Below are 19353 nucleotides of genomic sequence, written 5' to 3' on the forward strand. Positions count from 1 at the left end.
ATCCACGGTGCACAGAGCTGACCCACTTCTGACACCAGTCAGCAGGTAGTCAGCAGGTCCTCAAGGGACACTGACCTGCATGTTTCAGATCAATGGTCTCAAACTGTCCAGTTAGAGACAGTCCTGTACATTTGAGTTAAATGGTGAAACTGCGTCTCAAGCATTTTCTACAGAGCTCTGCTAATGTAAGCGGAAGCAGAGAGACATCTAAAAGTTGCAGGACATTGGCTTGAGGAAAACTAGGGTGTGAGACGCTTTTGCTATTTCTCGGCTTATATACACCAGATTAAGATGATTACTGTTCATCAAATGCCTGTTAATCAGCCATCAATTGAAGTCAGGTGTGCTGAAGCAGGAAAACACCTAAAACAAGCACACCACCATCCTCCTCTGACCACCAGGAGGATGGTGGTGTGCCTGGAGGATCCGGGTTGGAACTATATTCAACAGTCCCTTCCAATACAATAAAAATGTGTAGAATAAATATTAAATTTCAACATTTTTGTCAACGAATATTTGCATCATAGCCTGTAACCCGTTTCTTTCAGCTGGGCGGGGTGCGAGGCAGGTGGCTGCTGTAAACAAACCAACGGTGTGTGGTGGGGCATGGATAGCAAGAGAAAAATAGCTGAGGAGAGATTCTACAAGTCTTGGACCGAATCATTTGCATTCATTTCCAATGCAGAAGGATTACCTGAATGTTTGCTCTGTAGCGAGAAGTTGTCAAATAAAAAGAGTACCGTACTTTACACAGACCTTTTCTGATCATCAACGCAGTTTAACATTAGCCGTTTCATTTTGATACTTTGATCCAATTAAAACATTTTCTCTTTCTGGTTTTGCGTTCCATTTTAAGTATATTAAGATAATGTCTGTGTCCATAATTTTTAGTTTCAAATAAACTTCTTAAATCAAACTCCATGGTTCTTCTGGACCTAATTTACACCAATTTCCACAAAATGCATTAAAAACCAACATGTACAATATCTGCCGTTTTAAACCTGAAATATAAAACAATTCTTTGGAAACTAAACCTGATTGAATGTCACACTATACTGTTATAGTGACTCAGTTCTGCTGTTATTTATTCTTATTACTAGAGATAGCTACTGGAGATGTTTGTTATAGAGTATTTTAAATAAATTATTTATTTCTATAGATATTTATAGAAATATCTATAAAATATCTATATTATATATATATAATATATATCTATATTAATTTCCCTTAGGGATGAATAAAGTATTTTTGTATTTGAAAACATTTGAAGACTCAAAAGTATTTGAGTCTTCAAATATTTTGACGACTCAACATAAACTTTTGTTATCCAAAATAATTAATTTGATGATGCTAAATACATCTTCTGACACCACTAAGTGGTTTGGATCTTGTTCTAGAATAGATGTTTGGGATGTGTGAAAATAGGGGGAAAAACAACTCTTTGTTCAGCAGTAAACAGATAAAGTGCTGGACCTGTGCTACCAGCCACCATGACATGCTCCATCCTCTCTCTGAGCCAGAACAAGTTAAGACGATCAGAGATTTCAATCTGTTTCACTGCAAAACAGAAAAACACCAGGGTGTTTTCAGAGGAAAGCCAGAAAATGAATGTTTTTAAAGTCCATCCTTAGTCCTCACTAACATGCATGTTTAACTGAAGTTCACACATGACAAAGATTGTTCTTCTGTTTTTTTTTTATTATTTTATTTTCACACTTCAACAAACATTAAAACTGTGCAAATGTATGGAGACAGTTGGATGAATTTTTGCCAACACTGGAAAAGTCACAGGAGCCACAGAGGAGGTCCAGCTGGAAGCTCCCGCAGGGACTCGGCTCCGTCTCTGGTCCCTGAAATTCTCTGGACTCCTTTGGACGGTTCTAGTTCTGGTTCAGCTCAGTGCTGATGCTGTGGACCCTTGTAGACATTTAGAGGGAGTGGCAGTCAGCCTGGACAGTGAGCCTCCGCACTCTACAGAAATGCTTCACTGTTGAAGTTCAGTATTTTCTGCTGACGGGATGTTTTCTTCCCCTACACAAAATTCTACAGGCTGGCTCTGGACCGCAGCTCAAACCCAACTACCCTGTCAGTTTGATTGTATAAAAAAAAAAAATCCTCCAGCCAACCTGCTTCACCCGGACTCAGAGCCGCTGAGCCAGACGACACATCAGGAGGTCATGATGAAACATACTAGGCTGACTGAAAATAGTTAGTGAAAAAAAACAACTACTTTTTTAGGTTAGAATATTAGGTTAAAAAAAAAACTAGTGCTACTGTGACATCAGCTAGTTAGCCTGACAGAACCAGTCTGAATGAAGACCTCCTGTCACTTCACCACTCAGTTTATGGCACCGGTTCTGATCCAGTGGTGCTGGTCTGAACTGTAACTGTGGCACATTTCCCAGCATGACCCAGTAGGCAGGCATGAAACAGGAAGTCAGGCGCAGCGCGCGTCGGGGACGAGCGACTCAATGCCCTCACTGTGACGGGCACGTCGGTTCTGGGTAAGGTCACCGTGGTGACGTCGTAACAGATCAATTCACACACAACCAAGACACACACACAGCTCTGCAGTCCATATAGCAACCAGAAGACGAAGCGCGCTCTGATTGGCTGCTTTCTGTCCTCCAGCCTGACCGACCTCCAGCTCCACTGATCCTTCCCATTAGTCTTGGCGGTGCAGACCTTGCACTGATGAGGTGATGTTAGACGAAGAAGTTCCTAACATCATGGGTCAGGCAGGTCGGACGTATCCACGGTGACCTGCGGATCAACGGAATCGACACAAATACGTTCAGCGGCCAGTAATCATCCGTCGCCTTGGCGAAGAAACTGCAGGTTCAACAGAAGTGACGGCCCACCTTGATGAAGATGGTGTCATCTTTGATGTAGTTGCCCGTCTCCAGGACGCTCTGAGCCACGAACAGAGGGCAGCCGGAGGCGATGTTCATCTCAGCCGTGGGGCGTCTGAAGCTGCTGCTGTGCGGATCGGGCTTGAAGGCGTCGCCCAGGTGCTTCCTGGAAGGAGTCTGGTCCATCAGCATCAGAGTCACCTAGCACACACACACACACACACACATTAAAGAATGAGCTTACTTTGTAAACACACACATTACAGAAAGCTCACTGCGACTGCCGGACATCAACAGACGGTTAGCGATCTTTGGAAAATTCCACAGCTGTAGAAAAGTGCAACATCCTCAGCAGGGACATATATTGAACACAAATTGTGTTTACTTTAAAAAGCTGTCATAAAAAAAAAATATCTCGAGATGTGAAAAATATTTGTAAAGGAGTAAAAGAGAAATGCTATTCTTTATAGTTGGATTTAATTTGTACGCCTGTCCAACAAGGAAGGGACTAAAGACAGGAGGGGGAAATGATACAGGGAACGGGCGCAAGACTGGATAACGGACACAAGTAAGTAAGAAAAGAAGAGAACAAGGAGAAAAAGTAGAAATGATGCAAGGAAGTAAGAAAGGACTGGCACAAAGAAACAAAAAAAAAACAGCAAGGAGTCCAGCACAAGGAAGATACATGTTAGATTAAGGAATAAATGTTGGGAACACAAACATCTTTCTATTCTCATCCTTGGTGATAGTTAAATTCAGTGGTCCACACTTCCAGTAATGTGCTAATTTTTCATTTAGCACTTCAGCTAGCTTTGAGATAGTGTAGCGCACTTAGCTTCGCCTAAATGAATTGTTCCGTATAAATTATACCAATAAAGCACTAATTTACTAGGATGATTTTTTTTTTTTACTTTCAGTTGAATAAAGTTCTAAGTCTCGTTCTAAATATTGTGTTGAAGTTTTTATCAAATGTTACTATATTTATATTCATGCTCTTATTTTGAAGTGAGTGCAGCTGTTTTGTTTCCTCTCCTCACGTTCTCCCTCTCCCTCCTTCATAACTATTTTTAAAAAAAACACACAGGAAAAATTATAATACACATACTGTATAGAACAAGAAATAAACATAAATACAATAATGTCAAAAATATATTTTTCACTCAAGTGTTGTAGTCTTCCAAGGCCAGATAGAATTTGAATTCACGGTTTTTAGCATTAGCTCCTGCTAAGTACTGTGTTAGTGTAGTGCTTTGGTACTAGTGGAACTAATATATAATCACTAAATAATTTTTACTTTTCCCACCACTGGTTAAATCAAATTTCTTGTTTGTCCAAAGTACACAGACCGTTAGAGGGACCGGGTCTGACTGGAACCTGCAGTATCTCCTCTAATGTTCCTAATGTCCGGGCAGGAATAACCTGAACCACAAACTGGCACGCAAAGTTTTAAAATTTTGACTACAGTAAAGACAGTTACATCTTCAATTTTTCCCCAAAGAAGAAAAAAGGGATTTTTCTGTTTTTTTGTTTTGAATCAGCTAAACTTGGTTTCAGATTTTGACAAATTTTGCAACCAGAACAAAATCTCTGATGGGTGCAGCTGTACCAACCAGACCTGTTGATACTGAGAACTGTAGACAAAAAAAAAATCTAGTCTACAGAGAATCACAATTGCTAGCCCTGGGAATGAAACCTTATAGAATTGTTTGAAATAAATATTCTTCAGTCACATTATTTAAACAGAATCTCCAGACCGTTTGAATAGAAAAATTGGTCTCTTAATCCAAAATCACATCTGAATCAAATCGTGACCCAGAAACAAATCAAACTGCTACACACTGAAAGACTTCCATCTCTAGTAGACCTGCATATTAAAAACAACATAGAGAATAAGGACAGTACCTTCTGCTTGAAGGGCCAGGGCAGCAGGGCGTCGTACTCGCCCTTCATCACCACAAAGAACAGCGACAGGTGCGTCCCCTTGCCCATGCCGTCTCCATTTAGGTAAACCCGAGCGCACATCTTGTACCCGAAATATCCGGTATAAAACGGCTGTGAGTACAGCGACAGCGTCTTTCCTGCCACGGCTTCCTGTTTCCGTCTCTTGTAGTCCCGGATTTTCCAGATTAGAGTCCCATTGTAGCTAGCCGTCTCCAGTACCTGGAACCTCAGGTCCATGTCAGCCAAACGGATTTCATGGACGCTCAGCATGTCGTCGTGCCGATTGAGCTGAGTTTCCAAGGACGCTGTAAAGAGAGAGGAAATATCTCCATCAAGTTCGGATTACCTGGTCAAAAACCTACAGCTAGCCACTGAAACCCGGCGCATCGACTAACCGAAGGTGTGAGTGGATCCGGATCCGCTCCGTCCACCCTGCTCCAAGGTGGCCAGCCGAGTCCGAACGTTGTCCACCGTTCCTCGTAAGGTTTCCACTTCTTCTCTTAGTCGACGCAGTGAACCGAGCTCTATCTCCAACGCCATCAGCGTCTCTGAATGCGAGCTCATCATTTTCTAGGGAAACACAGAGAGGCTCCGATGTTTCAGTTTGCAGGACACAGAAAGCCTCAACAACAAGACTCCTGGGCCATCCCATCCCAGTAAATGCTCAGGCACGCCCAACTGTTGCATTCAGCCCTACTGGCTTGAGATTCGCTGTCAGCAATATTTTATGTGATGTAATTATGTGTTTCATTGTCTGTGAAGTCTTCATGGTGACATGATTGTTGGTGATCTAAAAAACCTTGGGTTAATACGCTCAGAAAAGATTAGAGAAAAGTGGGATTAGGATTTCTGGGAAATGCCTCTCGAGAGAGAGCAAACCAGCTGTCAAACTGGCGAAGGATCCGGTCCACCCTCATCACCTCCTCTGAGCCTGCACTGCCTCAGCCCTGCAATAAACTCCTCCAGGATCTGCTTCCAGTTTAGAAGGCATTTTAAAGTCCCACCAAGGCTTCCCAGGTTCTGTTAGTTGGCTTTAAGTTGCACAGGGTGAGTTGTGTTGGAAATGTATGCAGACGTAGAAGGAAGCAACTGGGGACGCACAGATCCACTTTTTTCACTTCTGATACCAATATCAGAGGTTTAGTATCGGATCGGTATATACGTACTAAAAAACAGCTGGATTTTATTCAAATGTTTCTTTTTTTTTTAAATGCAGACATAAATGTTCTGAATTACTCATTTATTTGCCAACTCTGCACCAGTACCAAACTGAAATCCACCAATAGCGTCACTAGCTGGTCAAATACGGAGCAGCCAATGTAACAAATAATAAACTGACTAAAACAGGTTGACTGCTTTGGTCAAAATGTAGAAAATAAACTGTAACAAAACCATCTTTCAAATGGTTCATTTATAAATTCTTAACATAATGTAAAAATAAATAATAAAGCTTGACATAACTCAAACTACAAAGCATAGAATTAGACTGAATAGATCTACCCTTATGGATAGGGCACATCGTCAGTCATACCCAATCTAGAATTTTTCTCCAATATCAGGACCGATACAGATATTGACGTGGGATCGGTACATCTCTAGTAGCTACCAAGGTTGCCTTGATGTAGTGACCCTAAATATGAAAAAGGGCTCATCTTACCCCGTCCTCCCCTACCTGTAGGTTGGCCAGCTTCTGCTCCATCTGCCGGTTCTTTTCCCGCAGCTCTTCGTTCTGGCTCTCCAGCTCCGACAGTCGGCTGTTGAGAGCAGGAAGCACCTTGCACCGCTCCATTAGCTCTTCCTTTACGTTGTCCACCTTTAACCACAAACACTCTTCAGTCAAACCTTACTCAATCCACTCAATCTGGCCTTGATTGTCCCCATTTAGTTGCTATGGTTACCTTGTTCTCCAACAAGCAGTTCCCTTTGACCATCATTCTTAGATGCTCGGCTACGAAGGTGGAGTCATGCTGCCTCATTTCTTGATTTAAGCCCTACGGCACAGGAAACACGGCACATGAAGCATACGCAACAAGCTGATAGAAAAAGCTCACGCGAGAGATCAATGCTGGAAGAATAATGGCGAGAGAAGAAGAAGAGAACATGAGGAGGAGTCACCTTGAAGGTGCAGCCGTAGCGGTGGAACTGACAGCTGACCTGGGCTTTGGGACAGTCGTGCTGGTGGCTGGTCAGCTGAAACACAAACATTCAATCAACCAATGGATCCCTTCAAACTAGCTGTGGTTCCAATTTTGCACAATTTGACCTTAAAATTGTGCAAAATTGGAATTACCAAAAAAAAATTAAAAAATTTGGCTTAACAAAAACACAATTTCGAAAATGAAGATAAAAGGTTTTTGCGCTAAATGAGGTGGTTTTTCGGCTGCATTTTCACTGCTGGTGGAAAAGACACAGATGATGACAGGAAGTAGTTGGAGGATGACGGTGTCCCGTGTTTTTAAATGACTTGTTGCATAAACAAATTTAGTCATATGTGATTTTTTAAAAGGTTTTTTTTTTGCTCTAGTGACCTTTCTTTGTAAGTGATAAGACAAGAAAGTAGGTGAAGAGAGAGAGGGAAGACACGCGGCAAAGGTCACCAGGCCGGGAATCGAACCTGCAATGGCCGCGACGAGTACCGAGGCCTCCCCATGTGGGCTGCACCCAACCCCTGCGCCACCGCAGCACCACATTCATGTGTGATTTTAAATGGTAAAAATTCTTTTTTGGGCATTTTGGAGAAATTGTAGACGCCAATTTTACAGAAGAGTTATGGATTCAACAGGTTTAAATGACACACAAATTTTGATGAACTGTGTGATGCTGTGAGAGCTCTGGTGGAGTCAGCTGCACCCCGTTCAAATAAAACCAAAAAACAAACCGTCATCATCCTGCTACCACTTCCCGTTGTCATCTTTGTTATTTCCGCCAGTAGTAACATCTGTTTATCGATCATGTGGCTTGTGTGATGCGAAAAAAGTGTTTCGATTGCAGTTTAGCAAAATTCATTTATCTTGATGCAGCTGAAAAACCAAAGCAAAGACTTTATCAAAAAACACGAGTTTTTTCAAAGTTTGAATGTTTCCATTAAGCAAATTTGTTTTTCGTAATTTCAATTTGCGCAATTTTATGGTTGATGAAAACGCAGCCACAGTATGCTGCTGCAAGAGGGCAGCAGAGAGGCTTCAGTACCTCACTCCGGGGCAGGGAAGAGAAGGAGCAGTGGTTGGGACAGGACACAGGGAACGACGGACACACAGTCTCTTTGTGTTTCTGAAAAACAGTTTCATAAAACATTTTAATGTAGCCGGTCCTACAGCACAGCAGCAGCTGATGGGGCTCTATTATTATTTACATTCTTCAAGAATGTTTACAAATAAAATCTGAAAAGTGTGGCCTGCATTTCTAGTCAGCTCCCTTTATTTTCTGACAGCCATATATGTGACACACCATGACAAAAGTAGAAACAAGTCACCACAACAAAAACAGAAAAAAAACAAAGAAAATCTGCCAGTTTTTGAGAAAATAATAAGTTTTGTTCTTTTTCATTTTCGTTTTTTTTGCAACATACACGAGCTGAAGTCATGAAGAACTCGCCCCGTGCTTAAACAGCAGCTTCAGAAGATTTAAAAGAGTAAGTTTGTTTGCAGAGTGATTGAGATGTTTCGGGGTGTGGAGGAAGCTCACAGCTGATTAACATGCTGGCCTTTATTGGCTGTAGTCACAGGCTTTTGTTATTTGTTTCGGCCAATTAGGTGAAAGTCTGAAAGGAACACATGGCTACTGAACATCACCAATCACCCACGGCAGTAAAAAAGAAACTCCAGGTCTGTGTTCAGAACCTGAAAAGCCCCCGACAGGGGCTGAACATACAGCTAGAGCACAACTAGATCAAAGCATATTTACTGCATGTCTTAAAAATGACCTAGTCAAAGTCCAGGTATATATACTACTAGGAATCTGCAAGACTTGAAAGTTACTGTTCACAGATCTAGTCCATCTGGGATGATTCTGCTAAAATTAATGGACAACAATTTTCATTCCTACATGGCCACAGCTGACGTCAGATTATTTGTTGACAAAAAACAAACACATGAATATGTTTCGTTAAACATCACAATTAAGCTATTAAGAACCTGTCCAACTTCAGTTCCTATCTATGGTCACACTACGGCGCTACTCTGGTTTAACATTTCATTTAACTTCCAGCAGTTTAACTACAGAAAAAGTTCTTACAGAATTTAAAGCAATATGTTCAAGTTTAGAATTAGACTGACTAGATCTGCCCTTTTGGATCAGGCACATTGTCACCGATACCCGGTCTACAGTCTTTTTAAATATCGGGGCCGATACAGATATTGATATCGGATCGCTGCATCTCATGACCACTGAAGCAGAGCGGCGCTTCCTGATCTCACCTCAGACCATATCGCCTAACAACTACTGCGTAACGACAGCCACACTTCTGACCGGTTTAAAACGCCTTGCTTACCTGGAGGTCAGTTAAAGGCATCTTGGTCATGCAAAATTCACAAGTGCTCTCTCTGTGTTTACATTTCCACGCTAGGTGCTCGGGAATCTCCTTCCTCATCATCCTCTCTTTACATTTCCCCAGCGGACAGGGAACCTCGAAGAACGGACACACATTCAGGTGGTCCTGGAGACAGAGAGGCGGGACAGGCCGTGTGTACAACACATACTGCACCATCGGTCCAACGGCACGGTGGAACCGTAACGGAGTGTGTGCTCACAGGTATCTGCTGCAGACTCATTTGCTCCTGACAGCCGTTAGCTTTACTCCGACAGAAGACCTTCAGCGCCATAATCTCTCGATGGCAACATACGTCTCTAAAGATCTGAAAGCAATAAAAAAAATTTTTGTAAAAAGACAAGCGTTAAGGAACCCTCTTCTGATCAGCTGGTCGTGATGACATGACTCTGCTGAGCCTGGCTTTTCAGCTCACCTTGTCTTTGAACAGGGGCTCCCTGTCAGCCGGACACACTGGGTTTGAGTGACTGCAGGAAGGGAGAGGACAACGTTAAATCCCACTGGAACCGGCAGGGAGGCTGGAGGTGGAGGTGCCGACCCCCAGCTGTCTGTCTGTCTTATGAATCAGTCGAGTTCAATGTCGACTAAATGACTGAAGGATGTAGGTTTGAAGGGGCAGTGTTTATGTTTTTCAGGCACATAGTGCTATTTTATAACACAATCAAGTAACCATGTTACCGTCAGTTGTTATAAAAATTCTGCATACTTATATGAATTAAGAAATTTGACTTCAAAATTTAACGCTTGGAAATTGGGTGCCTGTCTCTTTAAAAACTTCGCCTTCAGGAAGTCAACACAACATGGCTCCTCTATTAACCCTTTAACAACGCTCCTCTAATGAGCTCAGCAGTTGCTCAGTTCCACCAGGTGTTTGCAAATTGCTGCTGGCTAGTCTGCAGGAGTTCCAGGGGAGAGTTGCTCTGTGCAGTGGAAGCTTTGAAGCTTGGAAGCCGCAGCTCTGAGGAGGAGCTTCGACCTCGAAGGCGGAGCTAGGTCCACTCAGGCATTTTGAACAGCTGAACGGTTGCCATGGAAATGAAAGGATTTCTCAAATAATGCGTGATAGAATCAAAGCAACACTCCAGGTGTGTTTTTGATGAGAGGATAACACAATTACATGATGGAAAGTTCAAACAGGTTTTTTTACATAACACTGCCCCTTTAATTTTCTGAACAACAATCTGCACTGCTCACCTGAGGATGTCATTGATGCAGCTCTGACAGAAGCGGTGTCCACACTCGGTCTGGCGGGGCTCACACAGGACCCGCCTGCACGCCTCGCAGCAGTATTTGGCCTCTGGCTTCTCAACGAACACATCTCGAAATCCTCCATGAAGAGGCTGGAACCCTGCAGGAGCACCTGAACACACAGAGAGAGAGAGAGAGAGAGGAGGATTAAAACCAGACCAACACCAGACCAACACCAGACCAACACCACTACAGGGCTTCTGACAGACTCACTTGGTTGAGGAGTGAGATCGCATGGAGGCCAGGGATTGGTTGAGCGGTGGGAGGGTGGTGTGATTGGGAGGGGAGCAACAAGTGAAGGCGCCACCTGCTGGAGGGGTATCTGTACTTCCCTCCCATTAGCACTTCTCCCTGATGACATGACCTGAGGAGGCTTCACAGGCAAACACACCGACAGAAATATGGTTAATCAGCATGCTGGACTGAGGTTCAGCAAATCACCAAGGCAACACATTACATGTTTGCATGTACTGAAAATATGTGTTTTCTATCCTGTGTTATCCTGTACATGTGACTGGAAACTGATCACATAGTTAATCAGTCTTTGGTGTCACTAGTTACAAATAAAAATATATATATATTCCATGAGTTTTATGTATTAAACAAAGATTATGTCCACTATATTTGCTCCTGTAGATTATGTGCAGATTACTTTGAACACTGGGCTGGTAGGAGGGAGTAAAGACACCACAACCAGGTACAAAATGACCACAAGAAGGGAACAGACAGACCAGAAGACAGGAATGAAGAGACCACAACCAGGTACAAAATGACCACATTTTGAATATGAAAAAACACCAACAAGGAAAAGAGACCACAGAAAGAGTACATGGAAGCCACAAACAGGGAATGAAAAGACCAAAAGCAGGGAACAAAGACATCATGGAAAGTGAATAAAGAGGCTGCAAACAGACCACAGACAGAGTGTGATGTGGAGAAAATAGTGAAGAAACAAAGTGACCCAATTTGTGCAGAGACACCCAGAGACGTTGAAGGGACTAATACCATATTTACCTCCAGACTCCCACCTTCACCTAACAACCTCCTCTCTGTGTGAAGGTGTCTGAGGGAAGAAGGGCACTATGGGAAATAAACCCCATGAAGCTGCAGGCATTGACGGGGGTTTGGTCAGGTTCTAAAGCATTGTGCCCATCAGCTCTCTGTTCACAGATATGTTCCACATCTCAAAGTGTTTTATCTTCCCAGTGCTGAAGCCCCAGTCAGTCCCCTGACCAAATGACTACTGGCCACTCACTGCAGCAGTAATGAAGTGCTCTGAGAGGCTGGTGATGTCTACTGGCACTGCAATAGACTCTCACCAGGATGCCTAAAGCCAGAACCACAACCGCTGTTACCGAACTGTGACCGAACTGTGACTCATCAGTCGCTCTTTCACCTGAAAAACTGGGTGAGGTTGCCGTTTTGGAGCTCCGGCTCCACCTTTAACACAATCCTCCCACAAACACTGGTGAACCAAACCCTTCAGCCTCTAACTGGAAATTAGACTTCCTGACCCGACAGACCATGGATTGCAAAGATTAACAACTCCCCAACCTCACCCATCAACCTCATCACTGGGTTTCCTCACTGTTCTATGCACTGCTGACACATGACCACCAAACCCACCATGGTGGCAGTGAAGCCTGCAGATGACACAGCAGTATTACTGGGAGGAAGGAGTACGCAGAGAGGCAGGAAGTGGATGAAGGCTAATCAACAGCTATACTTTCTAAGTAGGTTAAAAAAAAAAACAAAGATTGGGGTTGGAGTCTAACACACTGAACTCCTTCTACAGGTGTTCAACTGCAGCGCAGTGCGGTACTACAGCTGCACAGCAGCAGAGCAACAGGATGGAGGGGCGTCTACTCAGAACAGGGGTCTCAAACTCCAGTCCTCAAGCGCCGCAGTCCTGCAACTTTTAGATGTGCCTCTGCTGCACCACACCTGAATAGAATAATTAGGTCATTAGCAAGGCTGGGAGAACTGATCTACACCAGGAGGCGGTAATTAAGCCATTTCATTCCAGCGTTTTTGTACTTGTGGCTCATCTAAAAACTGCAAGACAGCGACACTTCAGGACTGGAGTTTGACACCTGTGACTCAGAGGAAAGATCCACAAAACTGCCAATCTTTCTTTAATGTGCTTTATAATGCAAATTTTAATTTATCGCTGAATAGTTAATAATAGTTATTATTTTTATAGTAGCACCTGAGACTGGTGTGAACGTGAATGGCAATACACATGGACATACTGTATGTAGGTAGTATTTTAACTAACTGTGGACCTTCATGTGTTTTTTTGAAAGATGCATGATTAGACCGGTTACGATAAAAAAATAAATTAATTAATTAAATTAAAATAAAACATTTCTGGATGATAAATTGTCCCAGAAATTATTGCTGTAAACGATAATATTGTTGTTTTCAGACCATTTTTCAAGTAACATATTCATAATAACATAGTGATACAAGTTTATCCTCTCAAAAACTAATAAACATTCATCTTGTACAGAACACTCCACACTGGAAGTGGAAAAGATTTTAAATATGCAAAATAAACATGACAACCATAAACACTAAATAAAAAAAGGAAAGTCAAATCCAACACAATCAAAACCATAAATAAAATGGATCATCAAGTCTCTGTAGACAAAACTGCCTTTCAAAAAATATCATCAGAATGTTTTCCTTATTTTTACAGTTCTTATTTTTAAGACATATAGGAGAATAAATAACAGTGAAGGGCAACTCCTTTTCAAATAAACAAGTTACCGACACGCGTATACAAAATGTACATACATATTTCAATTGTGAAAGTGAATATGTTTGAAACATATGAATAAACCAAACTTGAAGTCATCAAGCTTGTTTTAGTTTATCATGTGATTAACTGATCAATTGCTTATTGTGACAGGGTTAATCATGCTAGCTCCATTGTGGTTTGCTCCCCGTTTGGGGCGTTTTGTTCTTATGAAATAAGAGATCAAAACCAAAGTCACATAACCACCGTTCCTCACAGCAGACTGTGACCAGATGGTGACAGATCACTTCAAGTGTGCATGAAGAGACATGAAAGACTGTAAGGCAGACATGCAGGTGACGACCAGTGTGCCACAGGACAACACCGTTTCTCTTTCTGTTGCTTTTTTATTTTCCTTTTTTTGTTGTTGTTGTTTTTTTAAATATCTGAACTTTCAAACAAAGCGGGTTTTTTTTCTTTTTTTGTGTGTGTGTGTGTAAAAATCTACAAACCATCAGTAACTTAATTTGTTCTTACCACAAATGTCCCAGTTCAGATAAATGTTCAAGAAAAGTACAGAACAGTAAGGGTGTGTGCAAGCAAGTACCATTGAACTCTATAAAACAGACACACACACACACACACACACACCCACACACACACACACACACACACACACATGCGCGTATACAAACAGTGCACACTTCCTGTCAGGGCTGAACTGTGGGGATGTTAGGGGCTTTTCCATTGATTCCATTAGCAACACAAGCACATTCTATCTCTGTGTGCGTGACACAGTGGCAGAATGAAACTCCAAAATGACCAAAGAAAAGCCTTGAATATTCCTGAGTGTTTCTGGCAGGATTTTTCACAGAGAGGTTATGCAATGATTGTTGCCACTAAAAAAATGTGCGTTTCGTATTAAGAAATTAATTCAAGGGAACGCTGAGGAACACTCTGTAAACTTTGCAGAGAGCAACAGAGTTTAGTTTAATCAGACACAACATCATGACTAAACACTCTGTTTGCAGAAAGAGAAAGTGGAACGGTTCCTCGGACGGGGTTTTCCTGAACTCAGATCAGCTGTTAAGAGTCACAAAAGAAAAGCATAGGTGTCTGAATTTGTTAATGAGAGCATCGGAGCAGGAACCAGGCCTGATGAGGCTGTCAACACAAGTAGATCAACCAATCGCGTAAGTCGACCAGTTTGACTCACCCGTCCTTTCAGAAGTTAGAAAGTTAGAAACCTTAAAGGTCTGGATGCTGAGCCAAACGAAGCTCCGAAACAACTCACAGCTCAGAGCAGTTATTAATGATACCTGGAGTCCAGAGATGATTTAAGAAACAAGTATCTGGAAATACTATATCTGCTTTACTGGTTCAGATAAACATGAGCAAGTTGGGGCGTTATCCACCCCCCTCCCCCACAGTAAGGGCAAATAACATAAAGCGGCAGCAATAGAGACAAAAGGCACAAACAGTTCAACCATAAGGAACGTGTGTTTCACGTTATGCACCGATCACATTTCAAATGGCCAATACCCAGTTACGTGTTTTTTTGTCAGGTTTCCTCCCAAAATCACTTTCTTCTTCCCCAAATCTATAACAAATAAAAGAGAGAAACACTTTCTGCAGCTTCTTCATTCTAGTGCTGACGAAGAGAGAGAGAAGGTAATCCTCACTTATACAGAAAAGCAGGAGATATCAGCTTAGAATTTTATCAGGATTTTATTTTTTTGCAGTACTATTGTGATAGCGATGAAGCAATTTTTAATTTTTTTTTAAGCTAGCCATGTGGCTGTTACTGCTGCATGTTATAGCATTCATAACGCCACAAACACTAATAGTGTTCTTGAAAAACATTCCTATTTGAAACGGTCAGGATGTCGCTTAACAGAAGTGTCATTTAAACCGCGCATAGTGATTGTGTCCAATCATATTTTTACATTCACTGGTATTTATTGATGCTTTCATGGAGCAAATAGTAAAAATAACATTTTCGATGATACAGTCAGTTGTTTGTTTTTTTTATTAATTGAAATTTATGGAGACAACTATAAATCAAAATTCTTATCATGATGAGAAATTTTTCACGACAAACAATAAACGATTCAACAAGCGCCCACCCCTACAGCAAAGCATACGTTCCTAAACGTTAGCACACTGCGTTTGTAACCTGAAAATGGGGGGGGGGGTCTTAGTTTAGTCTTAGTTTCGATGAGCTTAAAGAATCAGAATTGCAGATCTTTCAGCATATCGCATCTGATCTCAGCCGAATCAAGGGAAAACTGTCTGTACTTCGAACATTTCCAAAAATTAACCAGGAGACTATGGCCACTGTTTATTATCTGCTGCTAAGAAAACATCCAGCATTTCTACAGTCCGTTTGATAGATCATTTATTAATCAGATGCCTGAATTTCTCCTAAAATTTAATAATTTATCTTTCATCCATCTGTCGTTCACTCATTCGTCCAGTCAGGTGTTTATGGGTTGTAATACAAGGAGAGCGTTAGAACAACCTATTGTTCTAACGCTTGTTCCAATAGATTAGGACAACATTATTCCATTTCCTGCCAATGATTGGAATTTTATCTCGTAAGTCTGTATTCTGTTCCATGCATCTCAACACTCCCAGACCTGCTTGTGTTAACACCAGAAACCTGTCCAGCAGAGCCGATCCGTTCCTCCCGACGGATCGGAGTCGTTTCTCAACCAAACCTCCTAAAACTATTCAGTTCAGAGATGCACCGGTCAGGCCTTTCCTGGCCCATAACCGATATTTGTCATTGATCTGCCGAGTCCGATTTTTCATCGTGAATGCCTTCACATAAGGAATGAAAACTTTCTGTCAAATCAAGCAAAAAAATAAAATAAAAAATGAAGGAATTACAAATGTGTCCTGCTGTTGGTTGATATGGTTATAGACTGAACATTGTGGCAGTTCTTTTTTGTGTGTGTGAATTTAACAAATAAGAAAAACGAGAGAAAAAAATCCAAGGCTTTTGCTATTTCTCTGGAAAAAAGCATAAATCGGTTAATCGACCGATTTATGGACGATTAACCGATCCGTCTCTAAAAAGACACGTCCTTCGCCCGTTGAGGGGCAGCAGATCACCTCAGCCTGCTGTCATCGGCTCCCTCTGTTCTCTGAAATGAAGCTGTGGAACATCCCTGATGTTTCTGGGAACAGTTCTGACTTCCAGTCCGTGACTCGCAGCAGGTGACATCTTCTGACATCTCACCACTACGAACAGCCGCTCAACAAGCATGAGTTCATCACCCAATAACATGACCTTACAACCCTGACATCTGACCCAGGAGTCATCCTCTCTTCATCCGAGAAGCCTCCACACACACAGAGAGACACACAGTCCAACAGGAAGAATAAATGAAAATCGCCAGCAGGAGACGATCCTTCTCTGGCCCCTCGCCGTATCGCGGTGTTTCGGACACTCATCTCTCACATTACTGATGTATTTGTCAGTTAGAACCAGACAGCGGATGTAAACACACGGACTGCTAATGCTAGCGAGTGCCTAGCTTCTTTAGCGTCGCCGCTGTTCTCGTTAATAAAAGGTTCATTTATCAAATCCATCAGAACACTCTCTCTCTGACACACACACACAGCCGTTGACTAGACTGATTATTACTGGTCCGCGAGCCTAAATGTCCCTCCACTCTTAGTGATGTACTGAATGTGTGTGTGTGTGTGTGTGTGTGTGTGTCTGTGGGGGTGAGTGTGTGTGTGTGTGTGTGTGTGAACTCACATCAGTCTCCTCGGCAGGCTACAGCTCGGCGGATTCACTGCGGATTCAAACCGTTGCCGTTCCGCTGACGCTGCCGTGGAGCCTCCGGGCTTCAGGCGGACTCCTCATGGTCCAGTTCCGCTCGGCACCTCTCTGGGTTCGGTCTGTACTGTCAGTCCCGGAGAGAGAAGTTACTGGGTCCACCTCAGAGAGCCAGCAGGGAGGCCTGGGCTGATCACACTGGAAACCCCCTCCGCTGCTTCCGCTCAGGAAATCCCCCAGTTGCCCGACGAGGAGCATACCGTCAGGGGGCGCAGCTTTCCCGGAGGCTCCAGGGAGAGAGACAAGACTGTACCACAGGGGGCGCTGTTTCTCATTTTCAAAACGAAACGCTTCTTGTTAGAGACCGTGCAGCACAAGTCAATAGTCTAAATGCCGTCTGTGTGTAAATAATGATCTAGCACATATATGTAATATATTTTAAAGGAACCTTGAAGCAACAAATTAAAGAAATTATGAAAACAAACATAAACAAATGTAATACTGGGGCAAATCAAATTCTACCAATTTTTTTAAAATTTTAACTAGTTTTGATAGCCTTCACCTAGATCTTATTACGCTTACATTCTATTAAAATAAATAAAATGATGTAATCTATTTTTTATATTATCAAATGCCAACACAGTCTTAAACTAAACTCATAAATGACATTCTTGACTATTTTAAACTGGTTTTGCTCTTGAATAATTCCATGTACATTTTCAAACCTGATCAAAACTCCTCCAAGGTCTGCTCTGCTCACTTTTAAAAATGCTATAGTAAAATAACAGACTTTTTTAAAAAATTAAATTGATCGATACTGTATAAAACAAAAAGATGCCTTTTAATACATGAACTGCATAAAAATACATTTTTCCTAACTGCTGTGAAATCGGATACAAATCATTTTCTGTTGTAAATCAGTAAGGATTAGCAAAAAAACATTTCTCTTTGCTAAATACCAGAATAATGAAGGGTTTGTTTCTGAAAGATGCACATATTTCTTTGGTATTTAGAAGTAATTGTGTTTAAAACTGAATAAGGTGAGGAAATGTTTCAGGTTTTCTTTCACAGTCTTATTCCTCCTGGTGGGACTGGTCAGGTTTAAAGGTTGACTTGCTCACACAGACATTTTCAGCTCTGATCACAAATTTTCTATGAAACTGAGATCAGGACTTTATTATGGTCACTCCAGAGCATTGGCATTGTTGTTCTTGAGGTAATGGTTTATTTAGAACATCTTATAAGCTTTCCTCCTATTTGTGAAGTGCACCAGGCCCTTTTGCTGCAATAGACCAAAACAACATGATCCTGCCACCCCAATATTTCTCCATTGAGATGTTCTCAGGCTTGCAGACATCCCCCCGTTTTTCTCCAAATGTAACAATGGTGGATGTGGCCAAGCAGCTCAACTGAGGTTTCAACAGACCTCAAGACGTGTCTCCAAAATGTAGTTTATTTCAAAGTGTAATTTGGTTTTTGATATTGCTCTAGGAGTAATGGCTTCTTCCTCTCTGAGTGGCCTTAGAGCTCCTGTCTGGTACGTCGGAAACAGAAAGACTGAGACAAAACTGGCAGATATATGTCTTTAATCATCCTCTCTGAAGAAGACACCATAGATACAAACACAGTTACTGTGGAATTATAGAAAACATGTGAACTACAGATAAATCTGAAATGTCAAAACATACCTGAAACTGTTCAAACCATTTTATGCAAGTGTAGACATTGCAGCGTCATCCCGCTCAGGAAGGAGACCGGTTCAGTTTCGCAGAGACGAGCAGGTTTTGGTCCAAAATGTGAGACTTGACGATGTACATGTGCCTTTTTATTCTGTGTATATAAACTTCTGCTTTCAACTGTTGGTGTATTCTAGGAAATGTTTCTATATTTAGATACCAGACCTAAATTTAGAGACTTAAAAACCAAGCTTATAACAATCATCTGCCTCTGGTACAGCAGCAGGCGAGCCTCCATTGTGGAAATTAAGAGTCATTACATCATAAACCCACACAATGTCATATGACTGCTGTGGGAGATTCAGCAGACTGGGGTTTTTTATGTCAAATTGTGGATTAAGTTTTATGAAGAATTTTCCGGTGAACTGCAGAGATTTATGTATTTGTGGGTTGTGATGGCAACATATCACAGTCACCTCGTGGTCAACTGAAACTCACTGATCTGGATTCTGTATGAATGGAACTGGCCTGGTGTCATTAAATTAAAAGAATCTGATTTA

The 19353-nt window shown here is 41.9% G+C and overlaps 1 protein-coding gene across 1 annotated transcript; it reads right to left on the reverse strand.

Annotated features, from left to right (window-relative positions):
- Positions 1-1694: 1694 nt before the first annotated feature.
- Positions 1695-17388, reverse strand: traf3 (TNF receptor associated factor 3). Its single transcript, XM_023353158.1, has 14 exons — positions 17097-17388; positions 10801-10960; positions 10534-10699; positions 9755-9806; positions 9542-9646; positions 9283-9447; positions 7983-8063; positions 6909-6983; positions 6692-6784; positions 6466-6606; positions 5189-5363; positions 4755-5098; positions 2862-3053; positions 1695-2763 (listed from the first exon to the last, which is right to left on the reverse strand). The coding sequence occupies exons 2-14, from the start codon at positions 10946-10948 to the stop codon at positions 2728-2730; spliced, it is 1773 nt and encodes a 590-aa protein (XP_023208926.1). The 5' UTR covers positions 10949-10960; positions 17097-17388; the 3' UTR covers positions 1695-2727.
- Between the last annotated feature and the right edge of the window lie 1965 nt (positions 17389-19353).

The sequence above is a fragment of the Xiphophorus maculatus genome, chromosome 19 (genome assembly GCF_002775205.1).
Source record: "Xiphophorus maculatus strain JP 163 A chromosome 19, X_maculatus-5.0-male, whole genome shotgun sequence".
NCBI classification, from domain to species: domain Eukaryota; kingdom Metazoa; phylum Chordata; class Actinopteri; order Cyprinodontiformes; family Poeciliidae; genus Xiphophorus; species Xiphophorus maculatus.